Source organism: Hipposideros armiger, unplaced genomic scaffold, assembly GCF_001890085.2.
Source record: "Hipposideros armiger isolate ML-2016 unplaced genomic scaffold, ASM189008v1 scaffold_8, whole genome shotgun sequence".
Classification (NCBI taxonomy): domain Eukaryota; kingdom Metazoa; phylum Chordata; class Mammalia; order Chiroptera; family Hipposideridae; genus Hipposideros; species Hipposideros armiger.
The window spans coordinates 7,493,287-7,516,860 of NW_017731358.1; the positions used below are offsets into that span (position 1 = coordinate 7,493,287).

General features: G+C 35.4%; 1 protein-coding gene across 1 annotated transcript in view; it reads left to right on the top strand.

Annotated features, from left to right (window-relative positions):
* IQCB1 (IQ motif containing B1) overlaps positions 1-22,767 on the top strand; it is a 66,476-nt gene extending 43,709 nt beyond the window's left edge. Inside the window, exons 9-15 of the mRNA XM_019652820.1 lie at positions 1,042-1,151; positions 1,810-1,919; positions 7,429-7,571; positions 9,067-9,215; positions 17,298-17,429; positions 19,078-19,234; positions 20,412-22,767. Of these exons, the coding sequence (XP_019508365.1) occupies positions 1,042-1,151; positions 1,810-1,919; positions 7,429-7,571; positions 9,067-9,215; positions 17,298-17,429; positions 19,078-19,234; positions 20,412-20,641 (1,031 nt within the window). The 3' untranslated portion in view covers positions 20,642-22,767. The remainder of the gene's footprint in view (positions 1-1,041; positions 1,152-1,809; positions 1,920-7,428; positions 7,572-9,066; positions 9,216-17,297; positions 17,430-19,077; positions 19,235-20,411) is intronic.
* Positions 22,768-23,574: the final 807 nt, after the last annotated feature.

Below are 23,574 nucleotides of genomic sequence, written 5' to 3' on the forward strand. Positions count from 1 at the left end.
CATTAGGAAGATTGAGAACCACTGCTCTAGATGGTATTGTGGCAGATACACATTTTTTTAACTTTGTAATTAGATTTCTTCAATAGAAATGTGAATGTCCAACAAAGTTCATTATAAAGGAATTTCAATTTAACAATCTGTCTCCTTCTCTTTTCTCATAGTAAAACTTAACTCAGTTTCCTCAAGATACTTTACAATGATTAATACTGCAAAGATCTTGTCTTAAAGAAAGTATAAAATGTGGAAAGATCCAGATAGTGGCTTCCCCAATTATACACTCCAAAGCCATTGTAGCTTATGTATTTATATTGAATACATATGTTGTAATACATCATTCCAACATGCCTTGGGAATTGGATTTCCTTTGTACCTTATACTACTGTGTTTTATTTTGGGATGAAAATGCAGTATTTTAGTGTTAGAGCACTTCAATAATATTTGCCCAGCAACCTATTGATTGGCCTCAAGTTATATACATTACTGTGTATTTTTAATAATAAATTCCTTTAATTAATGACTAATAACCTACTTAAGTGTTTCCACAGGGTAAGCATTTACTCAGTATGTATCATTATCTTTTAAAAAATGTTTTAGTTTAAAAAATATTTCAGTTTAAGGTATTTATGTTCAAACAGGAAATAAATTATATATCTCCATTCTTTGACTTATCACAATGATACCATTCTCCTTTTTTTTTAGCTGAGCCATCCTGCTACCTATTGGCAGCTCAGCGGCTGCTCAGCTCGGGCTAGACTCGAACTGCTGTTGCTCAGAGCTCAAACTCTTGAGTGAGCTCTTAACCAACTGAGCCACCATTCTCCTTTTTTTAATTAAAGAGATTGACTAGACAGATTTTGCATCAGATCGCACCAGTAAGCACATAAGAACTCTTAGGACAAAGGAATATCCTAAAGACCTTAGTCTAGAAATCATGTGATTCTTGTATTCATTTGTTTCTAAATCAGACTTTTAAACCTCAAATTAATATTGATTAAAATACTAAATCATGTTAATAATTATATCTTTGTTATTCTATTTCAGGACTCAGAAATCTACTAAATAAACAAGAGCCTGGGACAGAGTTTAGTCAAGAACTTAGACAGCTCATTGGCCTTTTAAGCCCAAAGGTCTATCATGGAGTAGAAGAGCAGGTATTTAATTATAAAAATAATATGCATGATAATTTTACTAGCATTTCAGTAAACATTTTAGTTTCAAAATATTGGAGAGTGATAGCTTCTTGAATCTTTTACTTGCTCTGCCTCCCCCTTTTTTAAGTTATTTCCCCCAAGATCCAGAGCAGCCATAATTTGATGGGGAAAAGGGGTTATTTATGGACTGAATTTTAACCCCAGAGCCTTTATTTATTTATTTATTTATTTATTTATTTATTTATTTATTTATTTATTTATTTATTTATTTATTTACAGAGTTCTTCATATCTTGAGTCTTGGAATAAGTGAGGCCAGGATGTCAAACAAAGAGTTAAAGAGCATTAAATAAACAGAACTATGAAATACTTGTAAAGGGAGTCAGAAGTAAGATTACTCAGGGAGAATTTGGAGCTTACCAGACTATGTCTTGAATACATTCTAGATATTGCCCAAGGGAGCCTAATGTACCTCCTTTGGGAGGTCGGGTTTAATATTCTTAGGCCTTCCCTGTTTTTGGCCTATGAAAATGATGCCTCCTGCCCAACTTATTAGAGATGGAGATTAATATTTGCCCAGGCCTGATATTTTAAAAAGTAAACTTCTTAAAAAGCCTTTCTTAGAAATGTCTCTATATAATTCTGGCATTTATTTTCAGAAACTACATCAAGCAGCTTGCTTGATTCAAGCTTATTGGAAGGGTTTCCAAACTAGAAAGAGATTAAAGAAGCTTCCATCTGCTGTCATTACTTTGCAGAGGAGTTTCAGGTAAAATATTTTGGTGAGAGGAATGATGATCTGAGAGGGCTATATATATCTTACTAGAGTACAGCTGAGTGAAAATTTAGGGATTTTTTTTTCAATTTTCTAATCTGTTTCTTTTATTCTTACTTTCATTCTTGTTCTATATATTTTTGAGTACCAGCACTCCAGTAACCAGATAGATGCAGTTTCAAAGCAAGGACATATTGTAAGACAGGAATCTAATGTAAGAAACACACAATCCTATTCATTTAATAAGACTTTTTTTGTGGGCCAAGCCTACAGAGGGAGCCAGTGATAGTCTATTACCTTCTTAAACCCTTAAAATAAAAAAATGCTATAATTGTTCATATGTAATTATAGCAAAAACATGTACGTGTATTTAAGTATGTTAACCTGATTTTCCTCAGTAAACACTGCATGCAGATATGACATAGCTTGTCATTTAAGTCTATTTCAATTAGACTAAAAATGAAATACTGAATACACGGCCCAGTTTTGATATGACTAAGCCATCCAGATTTTTAGAGGCAATGAAAACAACACACACACACACACACACACACACAAACACACACACACACACACACACAAATGATTTAGCTCCTAGGTCATTTATGATAAAGTAGAGCCATCTCAGAGGCGATTTCTCATGCAGCGTAACTAACTGAAAGCTAAATTTTAATTTACTAAAGTGAAACTTGCACGTTCCAGAAGTCAATTTTTTTTTCAAGAAAACTGAAACTATTCTTTTAGTAACTGCAGCTGCATTTCTCAGTTTTAAAAATATTTTAAAATAGTATACTAAAATTTAGCTTTCAGTTAGACTACATGAGAATCATCTCTGAGATGGCTCTACTTTATCATAAATGACCTAGGAGCTAAGTTCTGTGTCTGTGTGTATATGTGTGCATGTATGTTCTTTCCATTGCCTGTAAGAATCTGGATGGGTTAGTGGCAGGTATTGAATCCACTGGCTAACTATATTCCTTAGTAGACATTCTTTTTGATGAAAATTTCCTTCAGAGAAGACTTAAACATAGGTTATTAATATTATTGGGCATGAGTTTTGTTGGTAGAAAACAAAGCATTAATATTTTAAACATATTTGAAATCCCGAATATATACCAGAGATTATGCTAGGTATTGGGAGAGTTAAACAGAATTTGAGTTTGTAAGCCCACTTCAGCAACTTATGGGCTGAATGATCTTGGATAACTTGTCCCACCTTTCTCAGCCTCAAATTTCCCATCTATAAAATGGGAATAATTGTCTATGTACCTTATATGATTAGAATGATACAAAGTTTTGTTTAGTATATTGCCTGGCACTTAGAAAACGGTAGGGGGAAAATGCATATTGCACATTTTTTGCCTTGAAGATTTGCAAATCTAGTTAGACAAACAGATCTGTTAAATAGTATTCATGAGAGGCAAGTATAATCCATCCCAGCATTGCTCAAAGTTTGTCTATCCTAAAAGCTCTTTCATAAAAAAAAAGTAAAAAAAGGATTTCTTTGGTCAAATAAATTTGGGAAATGATAAATGCTTTGAGTCACAATGTATATTCTTCTGTTCAGGTATCTGAGATGTTCTCGCCTTTTCTTCTGTGTGAACTCAGAGTAATTTATTACTTATGGATTCTACCTGCTATCATTCTCAGCTGTTACCCCCTTACATTTAAAGTACCCCTATTCTGTGGATTCAGACCTTTAATGTTTAGTCTCACAATAGTTGCCAAATTTGCCAGTTTACTTTCTTTTGCATTATTAAAATATTTATTTAAAAGTATCCCAGGATTACAGATTTTGTCCACTTAGAAGTATGTCTATGGAATCTAATTACTACTACACTATTTTAAAATAGAAAATCCATTGTTTTATGTAACAAAACCTGATTAGTTATAAATACTTCCATTAAAAGAGCTTTTATGCCAAAATTATTTAAATCTCACATTATAATGAGTTTGTTTCCTTTCCAGTATTTTGAGTTTGAAATTTTAGGAAAGACTGAAGTATAGTTTTAACCTTTGGGTTCTATTTAATTTCAAGCTTGCTCCAGGCTTCAGTACCTTTCCTCTTTTATTTGTTGCAACAGTTTATGCAAATTACTCTTGCTTCCTTTATAGCTGGGCTTTCTGCAAAGGTTATTTCTATCTCTTTGTGGTCAGGTCATGATCTTATTGTAATTTCCCCCTCCCATTTTTTGGAGGGGTGGGACAGCCCACCACTCAAAATTACCGGCCCAGATTCATCAGAGCTCTAGATTCAGCAAGAGGCATTCATTCACAGTTACACCCTTGCTAAAGCACTTTCTTGGAGGTTTCTTTTTTATTTAATCATTTTTCATGGTCAAAACTATTTTCTGTTAAATATTATACTATTCCTCAGCAGTGTTTTCTGTAGCAGCTAATAGCTGCTCCAGTTACCTTCATGAAACTTTACAATTTACCTACCTCCATCATGGTGCCGATATTTAGGTGTTTTAGTTATACTTATTTAACTTTGTAGGGGAAGAAAACATTTTTTTTCCTATACCCATGTTAGGTTCATTGGCTAGGACCCTGAAAATTAGACTTAACAACAACAACAAAACAAAACATGGACAAGAGAAAACTGTTTATTTACTTGTGCAATGCACATCACGTAGAAGAAACCTCACATGACGAGTAACTCAAAGGTGGGAGGTTAGAACTTGGGCTTAATAGAGATTTTAACAAAGAATAATAAATTTGGAAAGAAGTGACAGGTGCAAAGAAAGGAGTTCTAGGCTTCCAAGGGCAGCAAACTGTGGGAAGGGAAATACATTGGGAAAACTAATGGAAGATATGGATTATTTGTGCAGGTCCATCTTGGCACCAACTTTCCATCTTCTTCATGGCCATAAAACTTCTTTGGGAGGAAGGATTTATGGTACTCCTCATTTCCCAGACCTTTCTGCTTTTTATCTGATAAGGGAAGCTCTGTGGAGGCGGCTTTCTGCATTTGTTGATTCTCATTTGCCTCCAGCCCAAAATAATCTTTATATCAATATTCTGCTACCCTTCAACTTCCCCTTTAAACTGAGCTCCTTAAGGGCAGAACTGTCTCGCTTCTATGCTACCAAGCGGGCAGCAATCACTCAGACAAATGTTTGTTGAGTTAACAAGCAGAGACCATCATCTACTTTGCCCATCAACTCATATGGGACTCTCCACGGGGAGTCCCAAGTTCATACTTATTATTCTACAACAGAGGAAGGAATTCCTGGAGAATTCCTGATGTCAGCAGATAGTTTTGTCAACTCCTTCTTCGATGGTAAAGATTCATGTTAGTTAAATGTAAATCATTGATGTACTTATATAAATTAATTTGAAAATGTGATCTCTGATCAGTCATTTTCTTTTCAGAAGTGCATTACAAATGCAAGATGTTTAAATGCCTACTCTTTCTTACAAAGAAACCGGTTAAATTAATAATCTTTTAATTTTTGAGTGATGAGTGTTATAGACACTACTACCCACAGAATATCTATAATAGAATGTTTCTAAGGTGGGGGAAGCATGCAAAATCACATTAATTCCTAATAAATGTTTTCAAACCTGACATTAAAGCACATGAATTCAGAAACATGCATATTTACAATTTATAGTTATTTTAATTACTGAACCTCACTTTTCTATTGTCTTCCTGTTTTATATTTTACTTCTACCTGCATGCTCCATAGTTGTTTCAGTTTTACCACATTTCATAGCCTGTATGCCTAAACTATTTCTCAAATCCTGTTTTCTGACAGCTTAAATGTCCTACCAATGCAGTTTTAATGATTACTGTTTCTCATACTAACAGTATATTAAAAATATTGGTAATGCACTATTGATCAATAATGCAATGATCTATAATCAATTAGAGGTTAGAAACAGGAGTGGTTTTCGTTTTGCTGTTAATCAGTTTGAAAGATTCTGTTTAGGGCCTGTTCTCTTTTACCCTCTATAAGTAGGTGAAGGGCAAAGCATTCTTATCTATATGTGACAGAACCCAGAAGATTTGCAGAGGAGTTCCCTAGGAGAGGCAAGTTTCCTTCAGTCACTCTTTGGGAAGGGAAAGGCTCTTACTTGATCTCTTACTCTAAAGGAAGTGTAAGAGATACTTTGAAACTGTTCATCTTGGTCTACATTCTCTCTAGAACTCCTCTTTTTGGCACACACATACTTGAGGTCATCTCTACCTTTGATAGTAGGCGTAAGAAAGACATTTTGAAACAAATTCTCAACTTTGGCCTAAGTGTAAAACCAGAGAAAACATAAATTATAATTGATAGCAGTTAAGAAATTGCAAGAAAACAAAACAACATACACACAAAATGTTATCAAAATTATTTTGTGAGTTTTTTTCTCTACTTTAAAACACTTCCTTTTAAAGTTGTCTTGCTCCTGATTATTTTTGGCTTTTTAAAAGAAATTGAGTTAAAAACCATTATAACCGTCTGTATACCATTATGAAGTTCAAGTTCCCGTTAATACTACAAAGATATAGCCAAGGTACCACATTTGTTGGCAGTTAAATTATAAGAACCTAAGAGAAAGCAAATGCTCTTGAGTGAGTTGCATGCAAATTAAGTCTATAGAGATAAAATAAATAATGTATGCTGCTTCTGTTTTCTTATCCTCTTTGGTTTCTTTTTCTGTGGGTATCTGAAGGCATTTTGGGTATATTTACTAGAGACTGATACTTGTGATCTTACATATGATGTAGGAAGCAATCAAAACTGGGTAGAAATGGCTAACAAGAAATTTTGGTGAGTAACAGAATACAGAAATGCTAATTAAATACAATTTTTGTGGTCACATGAAAATTATCATAATCAGTTGTAAAATAACATTTGTTAATAATTGAGAAATAGGTAAGCATATGAAGAAAATTGAAATCATCATAAACACACCATGCAGTAAAAATCCCGTTGAAATTTTTGTTTTTAATCATTTATTTTTGTATACAAGTAAATATATATTTTTTAACAATTTGGGTTTCTTCTGTATCCTGATTTTATTTTCACTTGACATTAATTAGATTGTTGGCATATTCTCTTGTTACTAAATATTCTTTGAAATTTTTACTTTTCATAGTATCCATCCAGTGAATGAGCCAGTCTTTATTTATCCAGTTCACTATTGTGGAACATATGGTTGGTTTTCAACTTGTTACTGTTGTAATGCTATGGAGAACATCCTTGAACATAAATCTTTACATACATATCAGATTTTTTCATTAAGAAAATTATTTGAAGTGGAATTAATTGGTTAAAATTTTTAAGGAATTTTATATGTATTTTAAATATTTCTCCAGAAAGTTGCATAGCAGCTTTCTATGAAAATTTATTTCATCAGACTCTAACAACACTAGGAATTTTCTTAAAAACATCTTTTTTTTCTGTCTCTACTTATATGATTAGCAAATACAAGCATTTTCCATATACTTTTGGAGTGGACATATGATTTATGAAAATTGTGTGTAAGGTACTTATTGTTTTCATCACAGATCTAAACGAGCAAAGATATTACTGAAGCTAAATAGGCAGAAGGAAGAAGAGAACCACAGATTACAACTGAAACTTCAAAGACAGAGAGCCATGAGACTTTCCCGAGAATTACGGCTGAGTATGCTCGAAATAGTTCATCCAGGTAGGTGGCAGTATCAATTTTATAAGTGAAAGAAAGACTGTTTAGGATATCTTTTAATAAACCAAATTTTTCTGATTAATGCCTATTAGCCTATGATGAGCAATCTCTGCACTAATTTTTCTATTCTAATCTTTCAGATAAATTAGTAAAACATACAAATTTATTTTTAAAGGTAGCTGTCAGTGACATAAAGAATCTCTTGAACTGAAGTAAGGATGTTTGAGTATTACGATTCTGCCATCAGAACTTTATTCATACCCCAATATAAACCTTTGACACCTTCTTGCCACCTTTGACACACTAAGCTGAAATTATATTAAAGTGTAGTCTGAGAGATCTGACTGGTTTCAAAGTTATTTTTTCATTCTCCTTCCCCACCTACTACTCATTTATGTCCTTCAGTAGCCTCTTATTTCTCTTCTTTTCCATAAATATAGATATTTCCCAGGGCTCCATCTTCATCCCATTTATTCTCATGTTGCTCTTCCTGAGGTATCCCATCCATACCTATAGCTTCAGCTACTGAGTGTTGAGCACTATGAAACTTGTCTGTATCCTCACCCACTCTTCTAAGCTCTAGCCCAACAGAGCTTTCTATAAAGTGAAATGTTTTGTATCTCTACTGTCCAAAACATAGCCACTGGCTAGAGGTGGCTATCGAGTACTTAAAATGTGGCACTCGAGAATCTTAATTTTTTATTTTACTTTATTTAAATTTAAGTAGCCATTTGTGGCTAGTGTCTCCTATAGTGGACAACATAGCTCTATAGCCAGCTGTCTATTGGATAGCATTACTTAGCAATCCACAAGCGTCCCAAAATCTAATCATTATCTCTTCCCTCTAATATTCCCCATCTCAGGTAATTGACCAAAAGTCTACTCAGTTTCTCATCTGTGAGACATTCTAGAGTTCGTTCCCTCTCTTACCTCCACAACTAGTCAGTCATTAAATCCTATTAATTTTTTTGTACTCTCTGAAATATATCCCTTTTTATTATTACTTCCTACTGCCTTATTCTATCAGTTAGCTACTATGAACCCTGAGCTATATGCTGACCAACTCCAAGAAAGTAAAAAGAAAATCATCGATAGAACCAAATGAATTACTGAAGAGAACTTTGGAAGCACACAGAGTAAATAACATACATATGTTTTGCCCTTTCCCTTTGGTGATACTAAATGATTTTCTAACCATGTACTTGTGATTCTTTTTCCTAAATGTTTTTGCTGTTGGATTTTCAGCCCTTTTCTCATTCCTGTGACATAAAACATGAGTCTTTTCTCTTAAGAAGCTGCATAGTCTGAGAAAGGTTTTAAAGCTCTGTCTCTAAAATATTAGAACTATTGTACAATAATAGAATTGGGAAAACCAGTGAACAGTATTGAAAACAAAATAAAAGGAGTACAAGGTTGTTGTTACTATCATTGTCCTGATTCCAGAATTTGAGAATGCATAGAGGTGAGTAGGTTGTAATAGTGTCTGTCATCTTTTTAGGTCAGGTGGAAAAACATAATCGGGAAATAGAAGAGAAATCAGCATTGATTATCCAGAAACATTGGAGAGGGTACAGGGAAAGGAAAAATTTTCGCCAACAGAGGCCATCACTCACGGAGTATAAAGCAGCTGTCACACTTCAGAGAGCAGTGAGTCTGATGTAGTAAAAAGAGTACTGGATTAGGAGGCAAAAACATGGGTTCAAACCTGACTTTACTATTTACCTGCTGTAAAATCTTGGTCAAGTCACTTAGCTTTCCTGAGCCTAAGTTTTTTCCTCTATAAAATAACCTTCTTGGGCCGGCCGAGTGGCTCAGTTGGCTAAGAGCTCACTCAAGAGTGCGAGCTCTGAGCAACAGTGATTCGAGTCCCGGCTCGAGCTGAGCTGCCAACAGGTGGCATGATGGCTCAGCTTAAAAAAAAAAATAAAGAACCATCAAGGCACATACCTTACACTCAGTCCTTAGTACTTTCATAGACCCTTGTACAGATTTACTATATTGAAATGTTAATTTTTTTTCTTTCTTACTTGGGCTGTGAGCATCTTAAGGATAAGGAATTCTTATTATTGTCAGCTCTCAGCACATGCTTGATGTATGAATGGATGTCTACCTTTTCTACTGAGTTGTTATTTGGATTAGATGACCAAATTTATGGGAAAGTGTTTTGTACAGTATAAAGTCCTATGCAAGTACAGAGCATTATATTGATGTTTTTAATGCACAGATAAATGTATTAAGTATAATTATATTATTACAATTTTTGAATTATAGAATGGTATTCTTAAATAATAATTTTCCTGGGATTTATCTGGAGCATAGGCACAACACAGGCTATTTCTTTCATTTAATGACTAGCTTATCTAATATCTGGTTATTCACTTATACTTGGTTAACTTTCATATTAGTTTTTCAGGTCCTATAGCATTTAGTTTTACAATCCCTTATTGTTGAATGTTAGGTTAATTTTAGTTTTCCATAGTGGTAGATTTTGAACGCTCTTTGTTGAATTATATGATTAAACTTTTACGAGGAATTTTTTAAACCATTAAAAAAAAAGAGTAGATAAGTTCTAGGAAAATAGGAAGAGATGTCTGGTGTCTCTTTTCTCAGGCTTTCCTGGGGATCTGAGGCTATATGTGCATCAAACAGTCCTGTACCACCACTGAGTCACACCCACACCTGATATTTACCTTCTGCTAAATAAGGCCATTTAAAGATTAACCCATGGATGTCAGTGTTGGAGACACTTCCTTTAGATGAACCCTTGGGTCTTTTCTAATACTTTTACCTCGTGGCTACCTCCTTTTTATACTCTTCCCTGTCAGAGAATCAACTGGGTCCTTATTAAGCTGACTCACTACATTGCCTGATTTAGATAAGTCCAGTACTTTGTAAAAGGGTCCTCTACTCTAAAGTGAAATACCTGTTTGTCCACCATTCCTTTGAGAGAGAAGCAGGGGTCATTATACAATATCTGAGGACTATGAAAGCGAAGTTGTTTGGGCTTTCATACTTTCCTTTGACATAAGAGGAAAAAAAATAATCACATTTGCCTCATATCTTACCCACCCAAAGAGTAGAATATGGGTCTCTGTTGAAGTAAGATGAAAAAGGTGTGGGTCAAGATCATATTTATAGTCTTTGCAGCTCGCTATTAAAAATGACAGTGAAGTCAAAGCAAAGCTAGATAAAAATAGAAAAGAAGAGGATTACTTTCAGAGAAGGAAAAGAGAAAAGAAAATTATGGAGTGTAGACATGGAAGGAAAAAGGAAAGTAGTAGAGAAAATCAGAACAAGGTAATGATCTTTAAAGGGCACATTTGCCACATTTTTGAAGCACCCATTTCTAAGACATATACTTAACACATTGTGGACCGGTGATGCAGATTTGCGTCTATACATTTAAATGCCCCGTCCTCAATGTGTTAATTGGACTTGCACTGTCCCAGTTTGGTAGCCACTAAGCACATGAGGCTACTGAGTATTTACATGTAGCTAGTCCAAATTGAGATATGTTATAAATGTAAAATACCTACCAGATTTTGAAGACAGTATGGAAAAAAGTGTAAAACACCTCATTAATAATTTTTTGTATTGATTTAATATTGAAATGGTAACATTTTACATATATTATGTTTATATTATTCTGTATAAGAAAAAATTAATTTTACCTGTTTCTTTTTACTTTTTTAATGTGCCTACTAGAAAATTTAATATTACATATGTGACTTGCACTATATTTCTATTAACACTGCACTTGATAAGAAAAAAAAGAAATCATCAGTTGCACAGAAAAAAGTAGGATTATCATTTCACTGAACTCCTCCCTCAGGAGGAACTGGCTATTAATTCATATCCTTTGCAGAGAAAGGCTAGAACTCTTGTTTACCTCCTGTTCCTCCCTTACTATGTGTAAAAGCAGAGGCATTGTTACTCAGGTAGCTAAAAATTGAAGAAACTCTATGTAAATTTGCTAATTTAAAATTACACATCTTATGTAGACAAGTTGGAGTTCTCTGTTGTGGTATAGTGTTGGAATTAAATTTGAAGAGTTAGCTGTCTTTTCCCTTTTAATGCTCCAGGATTTTCTTTTCTTGCTTTCTCACCTCTTGAAAAGCTTAGAAGGAAGGTGATGGTTGCTGGTGACTGGTCTCTAGAGCCAGAATGATGGCTAATTCTTGCTACTCGATTATAGCAGAAAAGTATATAGTGTTATTACATGTATCCATCCAGACCAACTACAAAAGCACTTAGTGAAACAAATCATTGGCAGTTGAGAAAATAAATAAACATTGGGAGGTAAGTACAATTTAAGAGAATCCTGAAATGACAAAGAATTAGGAAAAGAGACAGAAATGTCAAGATGGGCTTTTCTGATCTAAGGGCAGAGATGCCTCTGTTTTGGAACCTTTACTCTGAAGTTCCCAGCATAGCATCATAAGCCTAGGGTTGTACTAAAAGCAGGATGTTGAGGAAAGATAGAAGGAGAAGCAAAGAAGAAAATCAAGAAAAGGGAAGAATAAAAGGAAAGGAGAGGATCTCTCAACATGAAGATGCAAATATGATTGAAGGCTCGAATACCATACTGAAAACACAGAGGTATTAGGGAAATTTTATATACTGACTGTGAAGACCTTCAGCCCTCTTTTTCATCTCAGCTGCTGTCAGCCAAGCTTATATCTTGCAAGCAATAGATTGAATGCATTTTCTTTGGAAAATCTGAACAGCCAAAGCAAAAAGTCATAAATATACTCACAATGAGGTAACACAACTAAACAACCAGTTCAGTAGCCCTGTACTGAAATACATAGTAGATAAACCCTACGCACCAACCTGCTCAGTTTCTAAATAGCTTTTATTTATTTATTTATTTTTATTTTTTATTAGATTCAGGTGTACAAAACAATGTAATAGACATTTATACCCCTCACAAAGTGATAACCCCGCTCCCCCAATCTTCTACCCCTCTGACATTGTATATAGCTGTTACAATTCCATTCACTCTATTCCCTATGCTGTACTCCACATCCTGTGGACTATACATTTATTAAATTATAGTTGACATTCATTATTCTTCAACTTTAGCTTCAGGTGTACACTGCAGTGGTCAGGCACCTACATAGCTTTTTACGAGGTCTGACAATTATGTTCGCAAATTCATCCTAGAAAAAGTGCTACATACCTCATTGCTGAATATCATTATGGTCACCTTCAAAGTACTCCCCTTGGGAAGCTATGCACTGGTGCCAGCGCCTAGTTCACCCTTCAAAGCAATTTTGGAACTCTTTTTCTGGAATGGCCATCAGAGCTGTCATCGCATTACCCTTGATGTCCTGAATGTCATCAAAATGTCTTCCTTTCAATATTTCCTTTATCTTTAGGTAAAGAAAGAGATCACTGGGGGCCAGATCAGGTGAGTAAGGAGGGTGTTCCAATACAGTTATTTGTTTACTGGCTGAAAACTCCCTCACAGACAGTGCCGAGTGAGCTGGTGCATTGTCGTGATGCAAGAGCCATAAGTTGTTGGTGAAAAGTTCAGGTCATCCAACTTTTTCACGCAGCCTTTTCAGCACTTCCAAATAGTAAACTCAGTTAACTGTCTGTCCAGTTGGTACAAATTCATAATGAATACTCCCTCTGATAGCAAAAAAGGTTAGCAACATGACTGCAACAAGTTCACAAACTTACTTGTCCGACCTTGTAGTGCATACTCTTAAATATCAGATGAAAGTATCACAGGACATCTGAGGAAAGCTAAGGCTAAAATAGAGTGAAAATACTTGGTAGAAGTAGAGATATTGCAGGAGTAAGAAAACCTTTAAAAATCTAGATTTCCTCAGAGAGCTAAGCGAAACTAATACATGAAACAAAACCAAGATGGTTATGAGAACAAATAAAATAAAATTTGACAGGAAAAATTGAAGACATTATAAAAGGGCTAGGGATAAAGGTTTGGGAAATCTAGAAAGCAGGGCAAAAATAAAAGATAACCAGTCCAGGAGGTCAAACATCCAAACATTTGAAATAAAAAACAAAAAAAACTTAGGAGAGGAAATCAGATAATTCAGGATTTCCCAGAAATGAATCTCATGAGTGTTAGATTACAAGGACTGACTAAATGGTTAATACAATGACAGAAACATACCCACATTTACGACATGTGATCAAACAATGTGATGTTTAAATTTTAAAAAATGTATTACAGTAAAAGACACATCACCATTAATCTCCCTCAAAATAGTCCCTCTGCTTCAAACACACTTATACCATCATTCTTGCCACTTTCTGAAGCAGTTCTGGAAGTCCTCTTTCATGAGTGTCTTTAGTTGCGCTGTTGTGTTGTGGCTGTCTTGATGTCCTGAATTATTTTGACTTTGGGGAAGAGCCAGAAGTCTCACGGTGCCAGATTGGTGAATAAGGTATGTGAGGACACACTTTAATGTTTTTATTTGACAGAAATTGCTGTAACCAGAAGCAATGTGTGACACGGAGCGTTGTCATGATGTAAGTTGATTTATGGCACACTTGAAAACTCACCTTCTCTGAACCCTAGCTCACACCCGACTGACTGCACTGAACAAGTTGTAACTTGTCACACACAGTTACTAAGATTCAATGTGCTGCTTCCTTTATTGAAGATCCCTGCCTTTCTGTTGGATGGCACTCAGCAGCAGCATTCACTGTATTTTGTTTGTGTCCACAATGGAAAGGTTCTGTGTTACATCTTGCTTCTGGTATGGCAATTTCTGTCAAAAATATTATGGTGTGTCCTCATCCACCTGATTCACTGGATTTGGCACCGGATGACTTCTGGCTCTTCCCCCAAGTCAAAATGACCATGAAAGGTAAATGTTTTGAATCAATTCAGGACATCAAGGCAGCCACAACGGAGCAACTAAAGACACTTATGAAAGAGGACTTACAGAAAGTGACAAGAACTATGGGGTAAGTGTGTTTGAAGTGAGGGTGGGTATTTTGAGGGGCATTAATGGCGATGTGTCTTACTATAATAAATTTCTTTAAACATTCACTGTAGTTTTTGATCACAGCTCATATTTCACATTACGGGAAATACACTAGGAACAGAAGTACATTGCAGCAGTATCACTGGAAGCTAAAGGCAATGAAGTAAGGTTGTCACATGCTTGAGCGAAAATGATTTCCAACTAGAATTCTACACACCACCAAACCATCATTTAAAGGTAAAGAGACTAAAGACATTTTTATATATCACAAAGTCTCTAAAACAGAATAATCCAAGAAAGAAGACAACATAAAATCCACGAAACAAAGAAAGGATGAAAAGAAGTCATCAAGGTGATGGTGAATGAGAGCTCAGGGTGACAACTATGTACCAGTCAGAGAGAGCAATCAGTAGAGATTAGAGCAGGTCAGAAAGCTTCAGAAAATGTGTGTCCAACAAAATAAATTTGATAGAATGCCTGCTGTGTTTTGTTTTGTTTTGTTTTGTTTTAGCTGAGCCATCCTGCCAACTGTTGGCAGCTCAGCGGCTACTCAGCTCGGGCCGGGAATTGAACCGGTGACCCTGTTGCTCAGAGCTTGCATTCTTGAGTAAGCTATTAACCCACTGAGCCACTCGGCAGGCCCCTGATGTGTTTTAATGTATTGAAAATTAGGGCAGAGTCTGGGGTATATTATCAGTGGTAAGTACATAGAAAACTGAGCACAGGAAAAGAGATTAGTTTCAATGAAGGTAAAAACTGCAAGGAAGGAAGAGTGATCATCATATATACGTATACTACAAAGTCTGACAATTAAGTTTGTGAATTGGTTGCAACAATTTGCTAAGCTTTTTTGATATCAGAGGGATTATTCATTATGAATTTGTACAAACTGGACAAACAATCAAGTTTACTATTTGGAAGTGCTGAAAAGGCTGCATGAAAATGTTAGATGACCTGAACTTTTCACCAATTCATGGCTCTTGCACCATGACAATGCACCAGCTCACTTGGCACTGTCTGTGAGGGAGTTTTGAGCCAGTAAATAAATAACTGTATTGGAACACCCTCCTTACTCACCTGATCTGGCCTCCTTCTTTACCCGAAGAGAAAGAAAATACTGAAAGGAAGACATTTTGATGACATTCATGACATCAAGGGTAATACAAAAAGAGCTCTGATGGCCATTCCAGAAAAAGAGTTCCAAAATTATTTTGAAGGATGGACTAGGCTCTGGCATCAGTGCATAACTTCCTAACGGGAGTACTTCTGAGGTGACCATAGTGATATTCAGCAATGAGGTATGTAGCACTTTTTCTAGGATGAATTTGCGAACATAATTGTCAGATCTCATATATGGTTCAGAAATGAGTAGCCTTTATCTAGACATAATTATATAAACATGAACATTGATTTAACTGAAATTATATAATGTTTGGAGATATGGAAAGTATATGGGAGTGAAAGCAGTAAAAGAGAGCTAAATCCTTACCTTTCATACAAGAAAGTTAATGGATAATACCTATATCTGAAAAAACTCAGAAAAGTAGATGTAGATAAACATCAAAAGAAAAACCTGAAAGAGTTAAAGTTGCCTTGTTGGGGAGGGGACAGGATAAGTGGGCAGAGAATGATAGATTTTTGTTAATTCGTAAAAAACTTACACTTTAAACAATAGAATTACATTACCAAACTTTTTCTGTAAAGCATTAAACAGTAAAATACTTTAGGCTTTGCAGGCCATGCAGTCTATTGCAGCTATTCAGTTCTACATTTGTAGCACAAAGGAAGCTGTAGACAGTACTTAAACAAATAATCGTGACTGTGTTTCAATAAAACGTTATTTGTAGACACTAGATTTTGAATTTCGTATCATTTTCATGTGTCACAAAATATTATTTTCCTTTTGAACTTTGTAACCATATTAAGTGTAAAAAAAATTCTTAATTCTTAGGCCATTCAAAAACAGGCAGTGGGCTGGATTTGGCCTGTGGGCCATAATTTGCCAACCCTTGTCTTAAACAGTGTGAACATGTAACTGATGAAAATAAAAACTACATGATAACCACTACACTGTGGAAACTAATTGGGTGGTGAACATACAATGCAATATATAGATGATGTATTATAGAATTGTGCACTTGAAACCTGTATAATTTTATTAACGAGTGTCACCCCAATAAATTTAATTTTCAAAAAAGAAAAACTACAAAGAAGGGAGAAGAGTGGAAAAAAATGGGCAGAATAATTTCAAATTTGTCTCCAAATACTGCATGTTACAAGATTTCCTGTTTTACCAGGAGTCCATTCTGAAAGACATGAGAAAGAACACTCTTTACCAACCTTTTTCTTATATACTGTCTCTTTGATCTTTACCATCCTGTAAGCTAAGTAGAATTAGGGTCCCTGTTTTCTGTAGACATAGAACCTGTCCTGTAGAGATAAGTTACTTGCTCAAAAATCATATAGTTTATAAGGGTCTAGATTTGATACTAGAACCAAATGCTTATTTCCTATTTTTCCTCTTTATTGCTTACTGTACAAATAACATGAGTATATTCCTGTAAAATATTAAAACACTACAGAAGAATATAATTAAAATGTCATTCATTGTCCTCCCTCACCCCTGTCACAATCCCATCCCTTTCCCTATACACACTCAAGAGTTGACAGTTATTACAGTATTGTCACTACCATATGTTGTAGGAAGAAAATAGCTCTATTGTCAGGGAAAAGAAATTCACAAATCTTTTTTTTTTTTCCCCAGACTCTTAAATTCCTAGAAAAGTGCCGTAAGAAAAAGAAACTATTTGCTCCTTGGCAAGGACTCAGAGAACTCACTGATGCACGCAGAGTTGAACTTAAGCAACAAGTGGATGACTATGTCATAAGACATCCAGTATGTAGCCTTCTATGCCATGATATCAGATATCAGTGTTACATTATTACAGTGCATGATATTCAAAGCAGTGTCTCAGATGTGTATGTGCATATATTGTTGATATAAGGTAATGTAGCTGTTTTACCATAGAGTTAATGGATTTGGAGTCTTATAATTTCATGGGCATAGAGATGTAGTCACTAGTAAAGGAGACTTTGCTTCAAGTCAGTTATTTTCCATACTGCAGCAGCAAAACTGTCTCCACATCCTCACCAACATTTTGTTATTTTCATGTCCTAATGGGTGAAGTTGTGTTGTGATTTGGTTTTGCATTTCCCTAGTGATAAGTAATTTTGAACATCTTTTCCTGTGTTTATTGGCCATTTGTGTATCCTTTTTGGAGAAATGTCTATTCAGGTCTTTGCCCATTTTTTAATCAGGTTTTTTTGTTGCTGAGTTTTAAGAGTTCTCTATATATTTTAGATATTATTCCCTTATTAGATACATGATTTACAAATATTTGTGGGTAGCGTCCTTTGATGCACAAAAGTCTTTTTATTTTGATGAAGTCCGGTTTGTCTATTTTTTCTTTTGTTGCCTGTGCCTTCAGTGTCATATTCAAGAAATCATTGCCAAATCCAATGTCATAAAGTTTTTCCTTATCTTCTAAAAGTTTTATAGTTTTAGCCCTTACATTTAGGTCTTTGATGTCCATTTCTGGTAATGTACTATGCGTGATTCTGATGCATACTCCTGTTTAAAAAAGTGCTACTCTAGCCATACTCTAATGCAGCTGTTTAAAATTTCATGGCTAAAAAGTAAGGTGTTAGCTGGAACAGGACTGCATCCAAGATCCAGGAACCGGAATATTTGAGAAAGCTGTGATGTCAGAAGCTTTGTCAGCTTCTAAGTTAAGGTTTCTTTTTTCTCCAAACTAATTATTTGGTTGTCGGAAAAGTCATGTCGCGTTTTTGCAACGAAAAACAAAACAAATACGTCATGACTTTTCCGACAACCCAATAGTTAAGTTCCCTTTAAAGTGGCTGACTAGTTAAAAGAACACAGCCCTTTGGCTGATTTTGTGCCTTGTTCTATGAAATCAAAAACAGTAATAATATTATGGCTTAGGTAAGTTTGGGAGGATAAATAAGATACGAGTAAGTAAGATAGTCTCAACAGGTAGGGTCCAGCACAAAAGGGTTGGCCTTTTTACTTTTCTTCCAGGACAATATCTTTTATAGTTTTCACTATGATTTCTCAGTCTTATCTCTTCTCCCAAAATACCACACTGTGTGAGGAAGTGAGGTATGGGAGTATACCAAAAAGAAATTTCTCTACCTTCATTTTCATTTAAAGCTTGCTTTTAAGAGGCTATTAATGCATTCACAAGAGTACAAGTAGACATCAATCATAACATTCAATTGATAAGATGAGATACAGCTAAGCATTCTGGAACCTCTGCTAAGTGGTTAGGTGCAACATACTTTGATATACAGAGGGTGCCAAAAAAATGTATACACATTTTTAAGAAAGGAAAAAACTGTATTAAAATTGTAATAATATATATTGATAACAAAAGATGAATACAAGTTATGTGTATACACTTTTTTTTGCACCCCCAGTATATGTCCTTCCTGTGACAATTGTTTCTGCCCTCTGTTCCCAGAGCTCTCAGATGTCAGATGTGACCAGCAAGGAGCTCCATTCCCAAGCTCAAGAACAACTGCAACACTATTTCATGGGCAGGGCCCTAGAAGAGAGAGCCCAGCAGCACAGGGAGGCTCTGATGGCTCAGATCAGCACCAACATTGAACAGCTAATGAGTATGTGCTTATTGCATTTTTGTTTCCTAAGAGGAACAACCTGTACAAGATTTTGTGACATCCAAAATCTTTAGAAGAAAAACACCATTTAGTGGTCTAATAGCTCATCTCATCCTCAGAAATTTCTACATCTAGATCAGGGGTCAGCAAGCTGCGGCTCGCAAGCCACATGCAGCTCTTTGGGTACATTCCGTCTCAAAAGTTTGCCGACCCCTGGAAGAGCCAATCCTGTCCCTCACAACAATTTAAAAGTTATTCGGGAACCATAAATATATTTTTACATAATCACCATTATGTGAATAATATCCTTTAAAATTTTTATAAATGAAACTATGATGGTTTTATTTTCATTTTCAATTTTACTTCAGAGCCTGCGGCTGGTGAGCTGCAGTTTGTTGACCCCTGGTGGCTCTTCCGTCTCAAAAGTTCCCGACCCCTGATCTAGATCATACCAGCACACAATGTTTTCAAATGATCCAGAATCCCATAACCTCCTTCTTGACTACTTCCTCTAGCCTTGCTATCATACGTATCAATTCAGACAAAGTTATTAACTTTAAAGATGCTGAGTCTTACTAGTCAGATTATTTTATGTAGTCCCAAAAGCTGTCAATCATATTTTAGAAGTAGATGATGACAGTAGTTGCAGTGCGGTTTTTATAATTTTTAAATGAAGTGGTTTTACAAAAATTAATTCATCTGATCCTCACTGGTGTATTTAATGAGAACCCATCCAAGAAGCCACAGTGTTTCGGTCAGCCTCTGAAACACTGTATGTAGAGCAGAGAGGACCAGCGTCATCTATTTAATGCCATTACTTGCAAGTTTTGTATTTTTTAATCGATCGGTGGTTATAACTGTGCCTCTCATCTATAGGATGAGTTCCTTCTATTATATTTTAAAGGTTCCTGTTCTTTATATAAACCATCTTTAAAAACCTACATCTTTTTTTATTCTTTTAAACACAGCATCGGGAGGAGGGGGGTTACAGTTGCTGCCAGCTACAGCTTCAACTTGTGAATAGTCACATGCCATTTACACCTAGCAATGATAATAGATTCAGAGTTGGAACCCTGTCCCTGCCTGCTATTGCAGAGTTCCAACTCTGTAGTTTCCAAGTTGCTACTTGTTTGTACAGAACTCTTCTACTCACCTGTTTATTTTCTATTTACTACAGAAGCACCAAGTCTGAAGGAGGCAGAAGGGAAAGAGCCTGAGCTCTTCCTAAGTAGATCCAGGCCTGTGGCGGCCAAGGCCAAGCAGGCCCATCTCACCACTCTGAAGCATATACAAGCACCCTGGTGGAAGAAGCTCGGGGAAGAAGCAGGGGATGAGACTGATGTCCCAAAAGATGAGCTTAGTGTAGAATTAGGCACTTTATTCATTGGTGGAACCAAACCGCCTTAAGGAATTACCTTGAAACAAATCCTGTATTTCAGGAGATTGTTATTGGTTCTGTCTCTGGCATGCTAGTAGACTAGAACTATCCTAACTCATGGTTTTACAGAGGTTCCTCTCCAAACAAAACTACAGGCAGTAAGCAAAGAGTTATCTTCTACCTCTATCTCAATTCTGTTTTTTGTTTTTCCATACCTCCATCCCTGGTCACACACAGATTGGTGTGGCATGTATTGTGGAAGTAAATTCAGCACGACATTCCACTGCTTATATTAAATGTGATATTTCTTTTTTTGTTTCTGCTGTTTTCCAACTAAAGTATTTTCTAAATAAATATTTTCAACAATTGTTCTGAAAAACTTGCCAGAATTATCTGAACTTTTCACATTTATTAGAATTTCTATTTTTCTATTAATATAGGAAGTATGCTCTTGGCCTTTATTTAAAGGAAGGAAAAGAAATGGTCATCTAACTATTTTCAAATGGACATCTATTTTCTACATAACAGTGTTTGAACTCAATTTCTATCTTGTTATTTCTAAAAGAAACTACATTTAAAAAAATCTTCATGGGATTCAGAGCAAGAAAAATTTCTCCAGATAAAATTGCTTTTTTTTTTTTTCTATGAGAACTATATAACCCACTATTTCCCTTTTTGTCTCCTAGGACTTTCACAGTTGAATATGTTTCATTTCTGTTACAATTCTAGGTACCTATGTGATCATTTGGTTCCAACATAATTTCTGATTTTCCTACTTATCTTTGTGTTTTAATAGTAGAAATCACCACTATTTGTGTTTGTAACAATATAGAATTTAAGTTAAAATTAATTAATAACCATGGACTCCATAGTATAAGGAATCTGGAGTGTGCTTTCTATATAAATAATTGGAAATACCAGTATTTATGGATGGGAAGACCAAATAGTATAATGTCCAGTACTCTAAAGTTGAGTTTAGTAAATTCTAGTCAAAATCCTAATGTAATTTCTATTTAAATTGGAAAACAAATGTATAAAATTCATCTGTAAGAATAAGCAAATGAGAGTTCTGGTTTCATTTAGAATGTAGAAAGCTACATGAGACTGTCAATCCTACCTTAACAAAAAGAAATGCCAGGTAATCTACATGAATAATTTTTCTTGAGCCTATCAGATATTTGAAGCCTCAAGACACCCAAGTAAATTGAGATAGGACTCAATATCTGTGAAATGAACTATTTCATCTTTAGTAGAGCATAGGACATAAAAGTTAGCTGCATAAGAAGTCAACTAAAATTTTAACAAATTCTTAAAGGCCAAGTGTAAGGTAGCGTGTCAGTTTAGCATATCTAGGAACCAAAGACAGGAGAATTTAGACCTCTACCAAATAAAAGAAAGTTTGGGAGCAGGGCAGGATGCACTGAAGAGATGCACTTAGTGAAGTGATAGGCTGCTACTGAGTGACATGCCCAAAGCCCCACCCACTTTCCGAAACCATCCTTTAAAAGCCTTACAGTTGCTAGAGCAGTGGCAGCAAGCCCTCTTAGCTCCAAGGCTCACACAAAATTCCAATGCATGTATGGAAGGAATAGAAACAAAGCCTACCTGTCCCTGGGGGCATGATAAGAAACACTCTAGCCCCAGACACAAATAGAGATTCAGTGTTGCTAAGGGAGGGACAGAAACTCTCCACTCCTGGGAGAGGGTCAGGAAATCATCTTGGGCCCAGAAATCCTACACTAAGTAAAGCAGAAATCTGCTAATAATGGGTCTTTCTGCTAAAGACCAACCGCAGATATGAGGCAGTTTGACTGCCCTGGGGTAGACGGGTGGGAACCCTGAGAAAGCCCCACCCCAATCCTAGGAAGAAGAGACCTGGCCTAAAATTTAGGCTGAATCACACGTCGCAATGACTAGCCTAGCACCAGGTAAGCAATAGCAGTTTACCGCTAGGGAAAAGTACATGGAGAGAGACCTCTGTGGCAAAAGCATACAGGATGGCTAAAAGTGGAAGGTGGAGCAGGAACACAGACAAGCTTTCCCGACTCCACTCTAAGCACAAGGTAACAGCAGCTAAAAAATAAAAGAACTTGAAGCCTATGGTGCAGTGAAGATAAAAACCAAACCCAGCTAAACCAACTAGTTTAACTCAACCCTCCTGCAATACTGAAATAAAATTTTTTTCTTTTACTTTCTGACTTAATGTGTCATACTTTCTGACTTATAATGCTGTTATATTTACTATATCAATGTAACAACAATTCTGCATTACTGAGGTAAGTGAAAATTATCTAAGACATGAAAGTGATTTTATCAATTTATTTGTCACAATTTAATTTTATTGGATGACTTGCTTACATCAGCTCATTTTCTATAGAGAACAATATATATACATATATGCACTTTATAATACAAATACGATAAACATTAACATTTCATTTTTATGAACTTATAGAGTACCTAAAAATAGAAATAGAAAATTCTGTAGTTAATACAAATTCTGTAGAAAAGCCACTCTGCATCATGTTTTTCAGGAATATCCATATCCATTTAGGTCAATTTCAAATTATGGCAAAAGAGAATCCAAATGCATGATTCCTAGGCTGAATTTTTTTTATTGCAGAAAATTATATATTCCATGGCTAAAAATTCCAACCCATTTCCATATGCTCTCAGAAATATTTTCCTTTTTCCAAACACCACCAATGAGAGGCATAAGATAATGCATTATTAGTTATCTGGCAGATTCCCTAGTGGTGAAGTAAATATGATTTCATCACAGTAAAAATTGTGCTAATAAGATTCAAGAGGTAAAGTTGCTTAAAAGTTCAAGAAGGAACTCATGATGTCCAATGATAAAAAAGAGAGAAAATCCAATTTGGTTGTTGAAAAACTACATTAGAATTCATTTCTGCCCCATGAGACTATTGAAATTGGTAAGCCTGCTACTTTGAAGACAATG